Here is an 18182-nt window from a genome sequence, read left to right as displayed (position 1 = left end):
AACTTTCACCGTATATATATGAATATTGACAAATTAGAACTATTTTGGTTCAAAATTAATTTGAATGATTTGTTTGATATATCATTGTCGAAATTCAATTGATAAACACCAAGCTTAATGGTGAAAAAATATCAGCAGGGTCATTTGCCTGAATGGTAAATGTTGGTGTTGTAACAGTAATATAGATTAGTTTATGTTTACTGATTGCTGTATGTGTGTCATTATAGGTGACAACTTAATCAATACATGTTTTAATCAGATATATTTTTGGGGATCACCTTCCCAACCATATGAGTTTTTTCTTGATGTTCCGGTTTGCTTCCACATTAAAACCTTTTCACACTTCCTTTTGTGCCTGCAAGAGTAATCAATATAAGTTAGACAACTTGTATCATAATTGTTGTAAAATGAATAATGTTATATTTAATAGTTGTGGCCCAATTTCATTGCAATACAGTGTCAATTTCATGGTTCATTATCAAATATCAAAAACTTTTTTTTTTTACTTACATCTAGGTGGAGTGGGTTATGAGCCTGGAGGTCCAGGAATGATATACTTTGAGGGAGACGAGTCTCGCAATCTCAGAGTAGACAACAAATGTCAAAAACCCACGGTGAGTATCTACCGAGTCGAGGGTACGTGTTGCATTTGATTGGATACGTAAAAGAACAAGTGAAACTGTGTAATACCAAGCTCCACTGGGATGTCTGGTTATAGATTTAAATTGGTGACATAAATGTCAGTTTGGTAATTAATGCATTAACTATTTTACTTGTACAGGTTACAGAACCTACAGGCACCACAGCAGAGGCGTCTCATTTTAACACATATATAAATACGGGTAAGCATCAGTAGTTCTGACCTTGAGATTAGCACCGTTACACGGTACTTTGAAAGGTTTGTGTACAGGTTATATAGCACAACCAGTGACATTGTTTCGATAATAAGTACGATATATACTATCTCACCTTCAGGGTACTTTCCGTAACAATCATTGAATCATCGCACATAAACCTTTCACTGGATGTGCGATATGAACCTGTAAACAATCTATACTGTCTATAATGAAGAAAATGTTTAGAAACTTCGAAAAAATTGAGGAAGTGATGAATGTATTTTTGTAAAATCTAGGTAAACTGGGTTGGTATAATCCAATATGTGCATAATTGTAGCATTGAAGTATTACCTGAAATTTTTAAAAGTGATTTTATAAGTCAAATGTGCATGCTCAAAGTAAACGATTTTTTTAAAATTAGTTTTCATTATTATCAAGTCTGTTATTCAAAAACCGACCTATATGCTTCAAATGCGTTGCCACACTACCAAATCATTCTCCAAATCACTTTTAAATGACTGTAAGTCTTTATGCATTGGAGATGTGCTTAGAAGTACTCTGGGGAGGTTTCAGAGGTAGACAGCTATGTGAAAATGATTGTATTTAGTTTACTGGGAAAAACCTGTGTCCATATATGAAATAATATAGAATCAGAATAAGTGAAGTTGCATTGAAACATCTTAAAAAAAAGTTCATTGAAAGAAATAACACTTTATAGAGCCGGACAACGTTTGTTAACAAAAGATGATTTTACCAACAGGTGCCATTGCATTCCTGTATCCACCATCGGATGACTTTGTCTACGACTTCACGACTGTTGAGATATACGGAGGTGCCCACCTGACAACCATTGGTAACAGGACCACTATTAAGGCAATCAAGGTTGTAGGAGATGACACTGGCCATTTCCATATTCCTCCCACCCATACCTTAGAGCTAATGGAAAGTACGGTTCATCAACGAGCCAATGTAAGCTACCTACCATTCCTGTACAAGAATGCCACCTGGATATTGCCGGACGCTACGTTGGAGTTTCGCGAATCTCTGAATGAAGTGACCCAGGGAATCAGTTCATCAGCCTGTTCTTCTTCCTACCTCAATAGCAACACAATAAAAATCTGGGGTACAGTCGTCGGGGACAAGGCAAACATCTTGGTGTCGTCAGGTAGGCTTACCTGTAGGGATGATCTACAGTATAGTGTTTGTACATAGGAGCATTATAGTCGGCAGTCTGTTGTCTTTATTTAACCCTCTCACTATTGTAGACCATGATGGACTCATCCAGATCAATGCATTGTAGATCCTACTAAAGTTTCATAGGGGTGAAAGGGTTAAACGGGTGAAATGCATTAATAGTCAATGTTGTAGTTATAAAACCTGTTTAGTTATTGTTTCGTTTCGTGTAACTCTTTTATACCCTTTAGTGATTGGCAATTCCATTTAAAATCCTAATCAATAATCGTTTTGTAATTAGAAATAGTAAACTGATTGATGACTGATTACAATTTTAAGCAGTTTATATAAGTTTATGGGACTGAATACCTAAATGAAGTGAGAACACTACTGTTACATCAGTAGACAGAGTTTTTAATTATACATCGTGTTTCTTCTTTTACAAATGAATGGATTTCAAGCAACTTAATGTTTATGCAGTTTTGTTAAGTCATACAGTAAATTTCAGAAGAATAAATGACTTTCAATGCATATTTTTTATTGTATAATTTGACACTTTGATTTCACTAATGAACCAATTATATAGATTATGTAATCTATAATCAATAATCGGAATGGTAAAAGCAAATGGTTCAATTTTTGATTGTAATCGATCATCAGGCTATCACTAATACCCTGGCAATGTTTATATGGCCTGGCACTGTATATATAACCTGGCACTATTTATATGGCCTTGCACTGTTTATATGGCCTGGCACTGTATATATAACCTGGCACTCTGGCACTGTTTATATGGCCTGGCACTATTTATATGACCTGGCACTATTTATATAATCTGTCAACAATGTTAAATGTTATCAGGAGCAACCCTGTCGTTTGAGGACTCGGCTGAACGCAGCCTTAAGTTTTCCAATGTCACGGTACAGAAAGATGGAGTTCTAGACTTAACTGACACTACTGATGATGAGACTGATTCTTGGAACTTTGAGGTAAGCAGTGTGATCTAACTAAATAATTGTTTTCTTTTTGGTGTTTGTAGGTAATTCTTTATTATGAGCTTTGTAAGATAACAGTTCAATTCTGATATTTCTCGAAGGTAAATGATTAATATACAAGTGATTTCAAAGGGAGTTCTGTTTGTGTGCAGTGGATAAAAGATCAGTATTTCTCTCAGTGTTAAATTTTGATAGTTTTATTCATGTCAAAATCATTACTGTGAGTCGCACAACGAAAATTTGTGTTAATACATTTGTATTTATTTTTACATTTTATATATTTCGTAAGATATGACTTACTAAATATGTGTGAAAGATTTTATTTCATTATTGACTTACTTTCACTAATTATGTAAAATTCCTATATCTCATAAACTGTTATAATTACCAGTGTAAAGTTGTAAACGGTCTAGGTACTACTGTGGATTTATAGCAATCAGAATTAACTTTACTAAGTGATGATTGAGTCTTAACTTTTGATGATTATGATTAAAGGTACAAACAGTGTCTTATGATTAAGTCTTGGCCTTTCATGATTACAAAGCTGGCTGTTCCATAATATCACTGAAGTCTTAACTTTTGATTGTAAGTCTTTAACATGTTTCCATTAAATAGCACTGTTTTTCATGCTCTGTTTTGGTATTGTAGGTGAAGAGACTTGGTCGTGTTGCACAGTTCCTGGTAGAGGGCGGTGGTGAGGTCAATGCCAAGAACTTTCACTTGGAGACAAACATTTTGAAAGTTGACAAGAATGGTTTGATCACTGCTGAGGGTTTGGGTCTGAGACAAGGTGATGGAATGGGTACATCCCCTGCTGGAGGGGGTTATGGTGGGCGTGGTGGAGCTTCATCTGCAACAGGTACACAACTACACGACATACTCCAACACAGACTTATACAGATTACCTCTATGCTTCACTTGAAGCAACTAAAGTCCCATTACACTGATGTCACTGTAAAATTGACTTGTAGCATGAAAAAGTATGACTTGCTGAGTGTAATGATTGAGATTGCTTTATATAGCATGTCTGATAGTTATTACACAGGAGTACGTCACTGGTAAATACCCTGTGCTGTATTACTGTATCATACTACTTGGTACATTTTGACATCAAATAAACTCATGTTTTATGTTGAACCTTTCAGCGTACTATCCTGGCGAGACCTATGGATCCTACCTGGAGCCTCGGGCGTTTGGTAGCGGATCCAGTGTAGCTTCAACCACCTACGGCCGTGGTAAGTAGATATCAGATCCACAGTAATTACCACCTCCTATGATCATGGTCAATTAAGAAATCAAATTCTTAGTTGCTTCCTTTTCTTGTGACTGTGATAAGTAGGGGGAAGGAATAAGGGGTTGTTTTGGAAGGGCAATTACTTTTTATGACAATATTGTCTTTGAAGATCAAGATAATCTTGTTTTTAATAGACAAGGCTTGTATAAATGTAGGTTTTCCAATTATTCATATATCATGTTAATAATGTGTGTGGCATGGCAGTGTATCCATGGGGTATTGGAGTGTATTCATTTGGTATGGCAACATATTCATGCAGCATGACAATATATTCATGTGGAATGACATCATATTTATGCGGTATGGAAGTGTACATGTATTCATGTGGTGTGATATTGTATTGATGAAGGATGGCCATGTATTCATGTAGCATTGCAGTATATTCATGTGACATGACAATGTATCTGTGTGGAATGACGTGTTGTGTGGTATGGCAGCATATGACACCTTTATATTAATGCAATGTATTTTTGTGACGTACTAATGTCATTCATACTTTATGGCACATTTCTTAATGTTAAACTCCAATTTAACAGTAGAAACTTAGCTCTAACACCAATAAAGCATAAATTCAAACTGTTGATATTAAAGTGTCCACATTATAATCATTGTATTTGGAATGCCAGGAACATAAATGATGGTTGTTACTAAGTAGTTTTATGATTTAAACCTGTTTCTAGGTGGTGGGATTTTGGACTTAGTGGCGACCAAGAGTACGTGGATAGAGGGAATTATTCAGGCCAATGGTAAAGTCGGCTCATCCTCTATCCCCGGAGGCAGTGGGGGCAGTATTATGATCACCACCGACTACTTAGAGGGCTCCGGGTCAGTCCAGGTAGGAACAAATCCTAACCCTTATAGATTCAGCTAAATATCTTTATCAAGAAATCGTAAGGATTTGAGAAAAAAACTAATTCAGAGATAGAAGTATATCCTGATAAGATGTCAGTTTTAGATCCTAAAAGTATTTCTAGTAAGATGAGACATTTTCGGTTACAGAATATGAAGGTTTGAAGGACAGCTTTTGTTACGGAATATGAATGTCTTGAAAATAACCATTGTACATTTTATATTGTCTGGGTATAGAAATATAAAAATATCTCTTTAATGGTTTTAAAGCTGCTGTCTTTTCTCAATTAGGCACTGTTGGATTTGCAGTTTTGAGGTTGAGATTATGCATTATTCTGTTCAAGGAACATTCTTTTATGTTGAATGATCATGAGTGGTTTGATATTTATTTACCTAACCACAAAAATCAGGTAATTTAAGCAAAAATATGCTGGAATAGTATTTCTGACATCTGTCATATATATATATTCTCCAGATATTTCCTGGGATAATTTTTATTTGGTTACTTTGTGTAATTTATAAGCGGTATGTACAAAAATTAACATAATTTGGCTATACAAACCAATATTTATGGCTTGTCTCTTTTACATAGAACTGATGTTATCTATAAACGTCTCATAACACACTTGAACGTCCAGTATATATAGGGTTCACTGTAGAATAGACACAGATATTTCTACTGACCGAGTTATTTTCCTAGGTCAATGGAGCTAATGGTGTGTCCTCGCGGGGGTCTGGTGGAGGAGGAAGGATGGCTGTTTCTTACAAACGGATTCAGTTTTGGCATGGACAGCTTCAGGCTTATGGTGGTACCGGAGGAGCTGGGAGTGGAGGAGCAGGGACAGTATACCTGAAGGTTAGTTAACCCTACAGGGGAGAGTAGCGGGTTACAGTATATGTTATGTATACATGTGATTGTGAAAAAGGAGGATATACACAGGGGATGGTGGAAATGGTAGGGTAGAAAGGGAGGTAACCTATATACACAGGTAGCATACAAAGATAGATAAACTATCCATGTGGAACAGGAAAAGAAGTCAGGTTACGAACAGGTAAAGGTAGGAAGGGAGGTAAGTCAGACATACAAGAAATGTAATTAACTTATATTGTTAATGGTAAAGAAAGCTCACGAATAGCAGTTTGTTTTTAAATGCCCCTTTCACATATCCGGTTCAACCAGTTGAAATGGTTGAACCTGAAAGAAAACAACAGGCACAGATCTGAACCGAGGCTGACCTCAGAAATACTTGACACATGTAGATTGAGGGGTCCAGATGTGCCTGACTGAAACTAAAATGCTGACTATTGCTGGTTTGCATTATTTCTTTTCAAAACAAGGTCAATGCACATGTAGATTTTAATATACTTTATATAATTTATTTGTCACGTTATTTTTTCTCCGAAATTGTGCATTTTTTTAGCTATGCCTACAGTTCGGTCCAAGTGCGTTTGTTTATCGAGGAATATTTCTGTGCCACCTAGGCCTGAATCGTTTCAAACGGGAAACGCGAATGCGACCTTGTTGCAACTATTTGTTAACCTGTTGTTTCCTATAACAACTCTATTGGAATTGCCTGTTGTAGGACACGTTGATGACGGATGGGAACACAACTCTTTACATAGACAACAGTGCTAACACACCTCCCACCTCCACTGTGACTTCCACCTACACATCCACCGTATACAGTCGTGATGCTGGCCGTACCTGGCTCAACACCACAGAAAAATTTGATAGGATTACCCTCATAGGCAACGCCCACCTGGCAGTCTACCCAGATATTATCTAGTAAGACATTAGCTCTATTATTCAATGTGCCATCCCTTATCTCCCCATCGTTCATTCCTCCATCACTCTACCCATTACTTTATCAATCAATCCCTGTATCATCCTTTATTCCTTCATTCCTTCATTTCTTCTTCATTTTATTCCTCCATGTGTGATCCTTCATCCCTCCATCATTGCATTCCTCCATGTGCCATTCTTTATTCCTCCATCATTTCATTCCTCAATGTGTGATCCTTCATCCTTCTATCATTTCATCCATCCACATGCTATTCTTCATCCCTCCAACATTACATCCTTTATCCTCCATCCTTTCATCCCTCGATGTGCCATCCTTTATTCCTCCGCCATTTCATCCCTCGATGTGCCATCCTTTATTCCTCCGCCATTTCATCTCTCCATGTGCCCTTCTTCATTCTTCCTTCACCCTGCTCCTATTTGTGCCATCTCATGCAGTTGGTTACATCAATTTCTTAAAAAACAATATAGATGATAAATTGATTGTCATCAAACTTGCTTCTTGTATTCACAAATGCATTAAGAAGAAGCCAAATGTAGCTGCTTTGGCTGAAGGGTAGAAGGTCACTTGGATGAAATTTTATGAAAATATTTGTTGATGATCTTCTGTTTTGACCAATTTGAGGCAGGCCATGCCCCATATCATATAAAACAAACACCTTACAGTAAAAAATTTAGAGATTGAAAACTTTCCTTTTCAGCCCTGTTGAGATGGCTTCCCTCCAATATGTGGGAGACCACACCGGAACTGTACACATTGGACCAGGCCAGCGGCTTGTTGTGGATCACTCTAACGACGGGGAATTCCTAGTCAATGTTTACGTATATGAGGGCGGCACCCTCATTCTCCCTCCCACCTTCCAGTGTAACGACATCAACATCATCGTCTGGTAAGTCAGTTACTTTACATGTCACTTCTCTTACACCAGTGAATTATGTTGAAGTAAAACTGGTTTATATCAGTTGTAGGGAATATGAAACTGTATAATAGTTTGGGGTTTTGAATATTTAACAACATCTGCATGTGTAAAGGTGTCCTATTGTGGAATATAAAACAAGAGTGAGAAAATGTTGGAAAAATTAATCACTGACAATCCTTTTTGCCTCTTTTCATCAAATTTTTGGACATTTTTGAAACCTGAGGTATGTATTCCACCATAAAATACAAACATATAATGATTATATCTATTCTACCACATCAAAATGTAAAAGAATGTGTTTTTGTGTTTACCTCAGTGCCTATAACTAGTATAAGGTAACATGATCTAAATGACCCAAATATTAAACTGATGTTACTGGACAATATCTGAGGTTTCCATACGTCTATCAAAGACTTGTATGATCCCCTGTTCGACAGTTGTCCAAATGTTGTAATTTGAGATTGATGGGAAAAACCAAATAGATTTTTTGTCAAATTTACAAAATTGATATTATGCATTCTTTCATCATACTTATTTTAATTACGTCAGTATAATGTTAACTTAGGAAAACATTCCTTAATTTTTTGTCTCATTGCAAAATTATACCTGTACATAAATAACCTTATACAGGAACTGTTTAGTACTTGATGTATACTTCAATATAATATTACATTTTTTACAATAGGGGTATACTTGGTGTAGAAGATGTGATAGTGAGCAGTGGGTGCAAGTTGAAGCTTGGATCGACAGGTACAACACGAACAGCAATCACCCAGCCCGGCACTGTTGGCGAGTATACGTTCACCTCCCTTACCGTGGCAGCAGATGGAGAGGTCACGGTTACTGATGACCTCACCAATGACCAAAGTCAACTTAACATCGTGGTATGTTCAGTATTGATGATTTCAGATAAAAAACTATTTATTCATAGGACTTGACATTCTGTCTTAATATTTTATTTTGCAATTGCAATTGTTTTCTTTCAAAAAGATACCTGAATATCTTACTATTAAGTTTGGGAAAATTGAAAAAAATGAACTATTTGTACAAAAATAAAAATGATACAGAAATTCTTCTTCTGGATGATAGTTAGGTCCATTATTATATGTGTTTTCATAAAAAATATTGCTAACACTATATTCAGCCACAAATATTTTGTTGTAGTCTTAGAAGCAGCTAAAAGTTAAGTCAAAACCATGTAAGCTATATGTCATTTTGTTGTCAGGAAATTATAGCTACCATTTTGCAATATCTTCATGTCCTACCAAATAATAGAATGTTTTGTAAAAATATGATGTTTTACTTAAACAGGCCAACAAGCTTTGGGTACAGGGTGGTGGTCTGTTACATGCTGTCAAACTCAACATAGATGCTGACACAATGATTGTGGATGACCTTGGGCAGGTCACAGGAGATGTTCACACCAAAACCTGTACTGTAGGTCAAGGTTACCAAGGCTACGGAGGATCAGGTAATGAGTTCCTAAAGGTTAAGGTATTGCGACTAAGGTCAAGAGATCAGTCATAGGCTTCAATATAGGTTTAGGTATTGTGTCTAAGGTCAAGATTTCAGTCATAGGCTTCAATATAGGTTAAGGTATTGTGACTAAGGTCAAGATTTCAGTCAGGCTTTAATATAGGTTTAGGTTTTGTGACTAAGGTCAAGATTTCAGTCATAGGCTTCAATATAGGTTTAGGTTTTGTGACTAAGGTCAAGAGTTCAGTCATAGGCTTCAATATAGGTTTAGGTATTGTGACTAAGGTTAAGGGTTCAGTCATAGGCTTCAATATACACTTCCTTCTACACACTTCCTCCCAAAAACCATACCGTCTATTTTTACTCTTGCTCCACTGCATTCCTATCTGAAGTTTAACTCCCCATAAATTAAGCTGCTTATCGTTCTGAAAAGTGTGCATGAGTCACTGTTTCAGCAGATGGTGCTCCGCGGCAACTTCATTTTAGTTCAATACTGTGATAGCACCATTTAAGAGGTTAAAGTTTTCTAACTAACAAAACCAACTGGGTGACTGCCGAAAAATTATGAAAGTCTGGAATAAAAATACAGAATGTCACGATAGGTGTTACAATTATATTTTCAAAGTTTCCAGGGCTGTGGGAGGAACATTTCTTAGAGAAAGTGCCCTTATTCTATATCAAATAAGGAGTTAATATATAAATCATGGGCTTAATGCGGGCTCAGGAAAACGGTTCTAATTTAGTTTGAGGTAAAAGGTTCAAATTTTAGGCTACAAGCCTATTAAACAAGTTTTGAATAATATTGTCAAGATTTTGTGCTAAGTCGTTTACTTTTTTAATGTAAAGACATTCTGAAAGGCTAATAGAAGAAGAAATTTGACCCTCTAGGTGCTGGGCACGGAGGCTCAGGAGGGCATGGAAGGGGCCAAGCTCGGGTTGGTCTGCCCTATGGATCACTTTTTGAACCTGCTGACCTCGGTTGTCGTGGTGGCTCAGGAACAAGTGGCACAACAGGAGGAAGAGGTGGTGGCACCCTGTATATACGGGTGAACACCACTCTCCAGAACGACGGCACTATCAGCTGTAACGGGGAGACTGCCACGAGCTATGCTGCTGGTGGTGGTAGTGGAGGATCTATTCACATGAAAGTCAACAACATCAAGGTACCAAAGCAAATTCTGGGCATTGTCTCGTTGCATTTACGGACACCTCATTTGTACAGACTGTAGGAAATAACAACGAAGAGTAATGAGCCACTGGTATTACAACTGATTTGAGACAATCAAAGTGGCATTTCTCTAACTTTTACATACGTTTATGAAAGAGAGTCTCTTAATCCAACCAGGTGACAGCCATTAAGGCCTATAGTGTTTGACAACAGGTAAATCCATTTTGTCGGTAGTTGCAAGTTCAACTGCCGGCATCAGGGAAAACTTATGTCGAATCACTAAACTGGGTCTCAAAATAGTTGTATGGGTATTGTGTACGTATACTTTGGGTAGTTGTTAAACAGATGATCACTTGTCTGTGTGTCTTGGTATTTCAGGGCTTCGGGGAGTTCCAGGTAATAGGTGGAGATGGCGATGTATACTCGTCCTACACAGGTGGAGCAGGATCAGGAGGCCGTATTGCTGTATACTTAGCTGAGAACAAGACATTCACCGGGAAGTTTGATGCGTATGGCGGTCTTGGTGGTAACAGTGTGGGCAATGGCAGTCCAGGGACCATCTTCTTCTTTCACACAGGTAACAAAATTACACCAGTTGAAAATAAAAAAATCATCACATCACTAGGCACATTGGGTTTATTGACAGTAAAGTAAAGTACTATGTGAAATAGGCATATCAGGTTTATTGACATTAAATACTTTGTAAAAAATAGTATTTTAAGATCTAGAAATGCACAGTGTTAATACACAGGGCCCAGGTGTCATAAACAGCATATCAGGGCCCAGTTCTTACAACCATGATTACCTTAACAATAATTACACACAAAATTTGAAACCATTGCATTTCAAAAATATCGAAATTTTAAAAGAATGTTTAAGGATTTCCATTGATTATCTATTGACTAACAGAAAATATTTTTAAAAATTTTCTGGTATGCTTGGTTGAGCTGATCAGGTTAACAACAGTCCAAATCTTCCTTGCCAAATTTTTCTGTCATTAAAATAAAAAGTTTCATGATATTTTACTGAAACTAAGGTTACTGAAACTAAGGTTACTGAAAACTAAAGTTTTAGAACCCAGAAGGTTTCACTTTTTGAATTTGACTCTTTTCAGGGTACAGTCATTCTACTTTGCTGCTGAATAACAACAACAGAGGTCCAGACGAAAGCGATGCTATTGTTGATTACAGTGACCTCAGTGAGGATGAAGGTCGTGCCTGGTTCTTACCAGAACATGGAAACCACAAATATGGTTTGTAATATACATGTAGTAACTACTGGGTATTTATGACATGACTTGAAACTCATACTTTTCAGTGTCATCAAAGCATTTTTAGTTTCTCAGAGATTTATTGTATTCTCGTTTTATTTAAAATTACAGGTACTATATTTTAAGGATTCATTTCCCATTTTCTGCTCAGAAACAATTGATTTTCATGTGATAATAAAAATTCTTACATCTTCGCATGTACATCAATTTTATATACCTAATGGCATTTGTTAATGAATATGGGCTTAAAAAATAACTAGAAATGTCATGAAAGAAAATTATATTATATATTTTAGTTTTATATATACTGAATCAAACATCACTTTATGTTTACATAAACCAATGACAGTGCCATTCTAATTAAAAAAAATAAAACCAACTTAAGTGAAATTAGACAAAGTTAACCCAATGAAAGTTAATGATTGTTCTTCTTGCGTTTTTTCTAAACAGCACAAAACTCTGCCTTCCACTTCCAAGAGCTACAGATCTATGGTAAAGCCCACCTCGCCATCCTCACTGATCCTGTCAACACGAATGCAACCATCTACTTTGACAACATGATAGGTGACAGGACAGGGGTACTCCATATAGGGGACCAGCAGGAAATGGACTTGGAGCGGCAGAAAATTGATCTGCCGTTCAGTGTCCACATTTACAACGGCGGCCATCTTGGATTAGCGCCTGACACTCACGTTCATGGTATTGATATATACATGAATGGTACCATGTCGCACGTCAAGAACCTGACCATCTATCGCGAAGGAAAGGTATGGTTGTATAGGGACGGTAGAACGACAGGCAGTGATCCCAGTAACTATGTTTACGAGTGGGTACATGTGAAAACTAACGGCTATATTCACATGATCACTGACATTGTTTACCAAATTGGTATCAACTTCACCACGATTGACCTACAGATTGACGGAGGAGGACTTGTGAGAGGGACATCTGTGTCCTACTTCTCCACTAACATCACTGTTGATGCTGGCGGTGTCCTGAGTGCCAATGAACTTGGGTATGAAATGGCTAATGGTTTCAGCACTGACAATAGCGGTGCTGACCGTGTGGGAACCAACGGTATCATCAACCCTGGACGGGGAATCACAGACTCTGTCAAAGGAAGTGGTGCTGGTCACGGAGGAAGTGGTGGGCGAGCGGAAAGTAAATCTATAATATTAACATTGTCATCTCTTTAGTCTAGACAGTTTAATAAAAAAGATACCTTGTAATATGCTTTCTTAATCATTATATTAAGTACTAGATACGTTGTATATTCAACTGGGTAAATATTTAGCTTTGAAATGCTTTTATAGTTTATAATTTAATATTTAAGCAGCATTCCATGTTGAATTTTAAGATACATGAATATTGTATGCTTTATAAAAAAATAGCGTAGCAATTTTTCAGAAAGGACATTAATAAGGATGTTCACATTCAAGCTGATGAAACAATAACTTTGCTGCTACTGTAGGTCAACATTTCTGGTTTTCAATGAATTAAACAATCCAGTTAGCTCATTTACAACCTGTTTTCAGGAGGATTTCAAAATGAAGAAAGAGAATGTAGCTTTCTTTCCTATTTTTTAACAAAGATATTAAAATTTCTTCAGGTAATATAGTTCAGGGGTTATGGTGTTAAACCTGTGATCAGTTGGACGCTCAGTTGCTGATATAGTGAGGTTTTAGAGTTAATACTGTAAAGATATTTTCATGTTACTTTTAGAGATTTGTGAAATATATAAACTGAATCGAGAATACCCTACCAATCACAAGTAAAAAACCTTCTAAACAACTTTTGAAAAATACTCAAACCAAATTGTTGACTTGTTGTAAAAAGACCTCATTTAAAGATGAAAATTAGTAATACCTTTAAAAAGCTTTGTTTAAAAAGATATTTGATATACATGTGTTACATATATATATATTTTTTTAAGGTTCTAGTCAAGGAGGGGGAGAGCCGTATGATGATGTGTATGAACCTAGTCTTCCGGGGAGTGCTGGAGGAGGTGTACTTGGTGGTAAAGGAGGTGGGCGTCTTTGGTTCAATGTCACTGATACACTCTGGATCGACGGTACTGTCTCTTCTAATGGCGGGAATGGGGCAATATCTGGCTCCTCTGTCAGTGGCGGAGGAAGTGGTGGCAGTATCCTTATCCATACCTATCGCATTACTGGCTTTGGAACTGTGAAAGCTGCTGGTGGCGAAGGTTCTACGTACTCCAACCATTATATCACTGACAGGACCGGAGGAGGGGGAGCTGGAGGGCGCATAGCCATGTATTTCCACGTCAACACTACCTACAATGAGTTCCGCTTCCTAGCTAATGGTGGTCTGCCTGGCAGAGTTTGCGATGACTGTGAAGCTGGTGGGCCAGGCACAATCTTCGTCTTCCATGAAGGTTATGAACACCGAACGCTCATCATTGACAATGATGGTGCTCCAAGGCCAAGAACCCTGTATGTCAACTGGGATGACCCAACAAAAGATGGTGGACGTGCCTGGATTCTGCCACTGTCTGGAGATCATGACTTTGCAGGAAATAGCTACAGATATATGTTTGAGGAATTACAGATTGCTGGCAATGGAGATTTAGCATTCTACCCACCACAAACAAATCCTTCCTCAACTGTGTTCATCCCTGGCCACGGATCTGTGAACCTCAACTCATACACCTCAGACAATTATAACATGACCTTGTTCTTTAAATACATGATAGGGGACAGGACAGGAGCAGTGCACCTGGGTGGGGGACAGGTATTGGACCTGCACAGAGAGGAGATCGACCTTCCATTCAATTGCTATGTATACAATGGTGGCTATCTAGGTCTGGCACCAATGACCTATGTTCATGGAGTTGAAATACATCTAAAAGGTATTCTTGCAAATATTGAAAATATAACAATCCATCATGGTGGATACCTGTGGCTGCAACATGGCGGAAGAACCCTCAATTCTTCTCTGAGTAAATATGTGTTTGACTTTGTTAGAATACAAGACCAAGGTGTTTTGAATGCCACTACAGATCCTGTAACTGACCCTGGTATTGAGTTTGACACGAGAGCTATAAGTGTTGAAGGAGGTGGTGTTCTTCACGGAACATACATCACATTCCATACAGAAAACATCACTGTTGATGGTGGTGGGAAAATCACTGCTGAAGGACTTGGATACCAGGGACAGCATACACAGGCCACTCATGGTTCTCAGTCTTATGGTGGCAGGCCAGTGAACTTAGGACTCCCTCAAGGCACAGGAGTAGGAGGCGGGCATGGTGGCACAGGCGGTCATGGAAAAACAACCGGACAAACAACAGGCTTTGCTTATGGAAATATGTACGAACCAGATGCCATTGGAAGTTCTGGTGGTCCCGGTCCTCAGAGTCATCGGGGTGGAACTGGAGGCGGAGTCATTTGGATGAATGTGACAAAGATGATTGACATTGATGGAGAGGTAACTGCTAATGGCGGTGATGCAGATTCCTTCGGTGGGGGTGGTGGTAGTGGAGGGAGCATATGGATGTACTGTAACATAATCAGAGGCTTCGGCAAAATCACTGCACATGGGGGTCAAGGTTCTACAAATTCTACTAGCACAGGCGGCGGGGGTGCTGGAGGTCGTATAGCCATTTACCTCAAGGTTAATCTGACCATGATGAGCTTCAGTTATGAAACCTTTGGAGGCCTTGCTGGGAATGAAGTTGATTCACAGAATGGAGGAGGAGGGACAGTGTTTATCTACCACATGCTGGAGGACCACAGGACTTTACTCATCGACAATGGTGGTCGCAAGTGTAATACCTATAATGTAATCGCTGATTACAGTGACCTCACAACAGACTCCTGTCGCACCTGGATCACGCAAGAGTCTGGTACCCATTCGTTCGCCAACCAAAATAATGAGTACCACTTTGAAGAGTTACAAATGTATAGAGAAGCTCACCTAGCATTTCTGACTGACCCGGTCGGTGAGAAGATAGATGTGTTCTTCTTATACATGATAGGAGATCGGACTGGGACCGTGCATCTTGGTCAGAACCAGGAGCTGGACTTGCTAAGGTATGAGATAGACCTACCTTTCAGTGCCAGAGTGTACACTGACGCCTACCTAGGTCTTGGTAACTTCACCATCATCCATGATGTGCACATATGGCTTGAGGGAACACTGGCCAACATTTGGAATGTTACCATGCACCAACGAGGAAAACTGACACTTAAGTATGGTGGACATACCGAAAATAAGCCGTCTAATGAGTATGAGTTTCAGTTTGTAAGAATCCAGGATGATTCTTACATTGAATCGATTATGGACCCTGTCACTGAGCCTGGTATTATCTTTACTGCACATGAAAGCATATATATTGAAGGAGGTGGTACATTTATGGGTACAAACATCACTATATTGGCCTACAATTTCACAATTGATGATGGTGGAACCCTACATGCTGACGGACGTGGTTACAGACCAACAGATGCAACGACACAAGACTACAATATTGGAAAGGGTGTGGCAAGCGGGAACGGGGGTTCTGGTGGTGGTCATGGTGGAACAGGTGGATACGGTTCCGGTACGGCCCTGACTGGGCAGCCGTATGGACACTTGTACCAGCCCTATGCCATTGGTAGTGCAGGGGGAGGCAGCAATGGTGGATCAGGAGGAGGTTTGCTATGGCTTAATATCACTAACCGCATTGAGGTGGATGGAGAGATGCGTGTGAATGGCGGGGCAGCTGGTGCCGTCCAAGATGGTGGCGGGTCAGGCGGCAGTATTTGGATGTACTGCTATTTGTTCCGAGGTTTAGGCAACATCACAGCCAATGGAGGAGACCCTTATCCCGTAACTGGTACAGGGGGAGCCGGATCAGGGGGCAGGATTGCTATCTACTTCACCGTCAATGATACGTATCTCGGTTCCTATGACAACCATGGTGGTGAGGTACAGGTATCATCAAGCGCTAACCCTGGAGGTCCTGGCACTACACTTCTGTACCACCAGGTACACGGACATATCACCCTGTATGTCAACAATGACGGACTGATCAGCAAGAAAAGTGACTACATCACAGACTACAATGATATCAGTGAAGACAGCTGCAAGGCCTGGATCATGCCAAGTGCTGGAACGCATGCGTTGGCCTTAGGCAACTTTGATTACCGGTTTGATGAGCTCGCTATATATGGTTATGCAAATCTGGCCATATTACCTGAACCTGTGTCTAACGGAGCCAATCTTCACTTTATGAACATGATTGGAGACAGAACCGGCACTGTTCATGTTGGTCCACAGCAGGTCATGGATCTGAATCGCCAATTTGTGGACACACCATTTAACTCCTACGTGTACGAGCACGGGTACTTAGGACTCGCCCCAGACACCAATATTGAACATGTTTTCGTTTATCTGGAAGGAACCATGGACCATGTAATCAATCTGACTATGATTGGAGATGCTCAGCTGCTTCTTCAACTGACTGGTTCAACCAATAGCAGAGCTGCTCGTCAGTACCACATCAATGGAACAACCATCATTAAGGCAAGAGCCCTCGTCAACTGTTCCAATCCACGGGCTAGCAGCGATGAGTACCATCTGGAGTTTAACTATGTCCAGGTAGAAGGAGGTGGCGCCATCACGGGTAGCTATATGTACATTAAAGCCGAGGATTTCATCATTGATGATGGTGGCAATGTTTCTGTCAGCAACGGTGGCAACTCCCCAGAACAGGGATCCGGTGAGTCCAATTAAATTTTACTTGGTTTTTTTTTCTGTTTTCAAACTGATATATGTAGATGGAAGACAAATTTAATACCAGAAATTTCATTTACAATTTTAACATAGCATTTTTGTTTTGTATCTGTTGGTCCATAGTAACGATGCTGGGAAGATTGAAATTCTCTAAATTGTGTTTAATGAACTTTTTTTTTTATAATATTGTCTCCCCATATTCATACAAATGAAACAAGTGTGCAAATTCTATAGATTAACTTGCTTTAATAGATATTCATAAATAATAGTGATATTCTAGAACATTTATTACTCATTTGCTCTAAAGAGTTACTGTATAGACGGTAATTTTTGTGGGGATTTAATTTTGCTACTAATTATGGTCACCATAGATAGCTACAAATGTAGAAATTAAATACCCAGCAAATATTGATATCATGAATATTCAGAGGTTAACGACAAGACCTGTTCGCTCTTTCACTGCCGATCCCTGTAAGTAAGTTCTGATTGGGACAACAGGGAAATATTAATCCCACAAAGTTAAAAGACTATACAATATAAAGTAATTTTATTAGTTATATCGGGTGCCTGGTAAATATTGTATATTTAAGATTATAGATATAGTAATAAATGGTACTGGTTGTAAGCTTTCAATAATGTTGGGAAGATCATGCACAAAAAT

At 38.7% G+C, this 18182-nt stretch overlaps 1 protein-coding gene across 1 annotated transcript in view; it reads left to right on the top strand.

The window, feature by feature from the left end:
• The window catches only part of LOC110465164, a 161151-nt gene that overhangs the window by 34693 nt on the left and 108276 nt on the right, over window positions 1-18182 (top strand). Inside the window, exons 11-27 of the mRNA XM_021520809.1 lie at window positions 517-614; window positions 782-842; window positions 1597-2001; window positions 2871-2998; window positions 3653-3863; window positions 4150-4239; window positions 4979-5133; window positions 5848-6003; window positions 6731-6933; window positions 7650-7838; window positions 8554-8752; window positions 9180-9339; window positions 10233-10507; window positions 10891-11089; window positions 11627-11764; window positions 12233-12943; window positions 13716-17507. Of these exons, the coding sequence (XP_021376484.1) occupies window positions 517-614; window positions 782-842; window positions 1597-2001; window positions 2871-2998; window positions 3653-3863; window positions 4150-4239; window positions 4979-5133; window positions 5848-6003; window positions 6731-6933; window positions 7650-7838; window positions 8554-8752; window positions 9180-9339; window positions 10233-10507; window positions 10891-11089; window positions 11627-11764; window positions 12233-12943; window positions 13716-17507 (7170 nt within the window). The remainder of the gene's footprint in view (window positions 1-516; window positions 615-781; window positions 843-1596; window positions 2002-2870; window positions 2999-3652; window positions 3864-4149; window positions 4240-4978; window positions 5134-5847; window positions 6004-6730; window positions 6934-7649; window positions 7839-8553; window positions 8753-9179; window positions 9340-10232; window positions 10508-10890; window positions 11090-11626; window positions 11765-12232; window positions 12944-13715; window positions 17508-18182) is intronic.

Source organism: Mizuhopecten yessoensis, unplaced genomic scaffold, assembly GCF_002113885.1.
Source record: "Mizuhopecten yessoensis strain PY_sf001 unplaced genomic scaffold, ASM211388v2 scaffold11059, whole genome shotgun sequence".
Lineage (NCBI taxonomy): Eukaryota > Metazoa > Mollusca > Bivalvia > Pectinida > Pectinidae > Mizuhopecten > Mizuhopecten yessoensis.
This window is presented reverse-complemented; position numbering and strand designations above follow the sequence as displayed.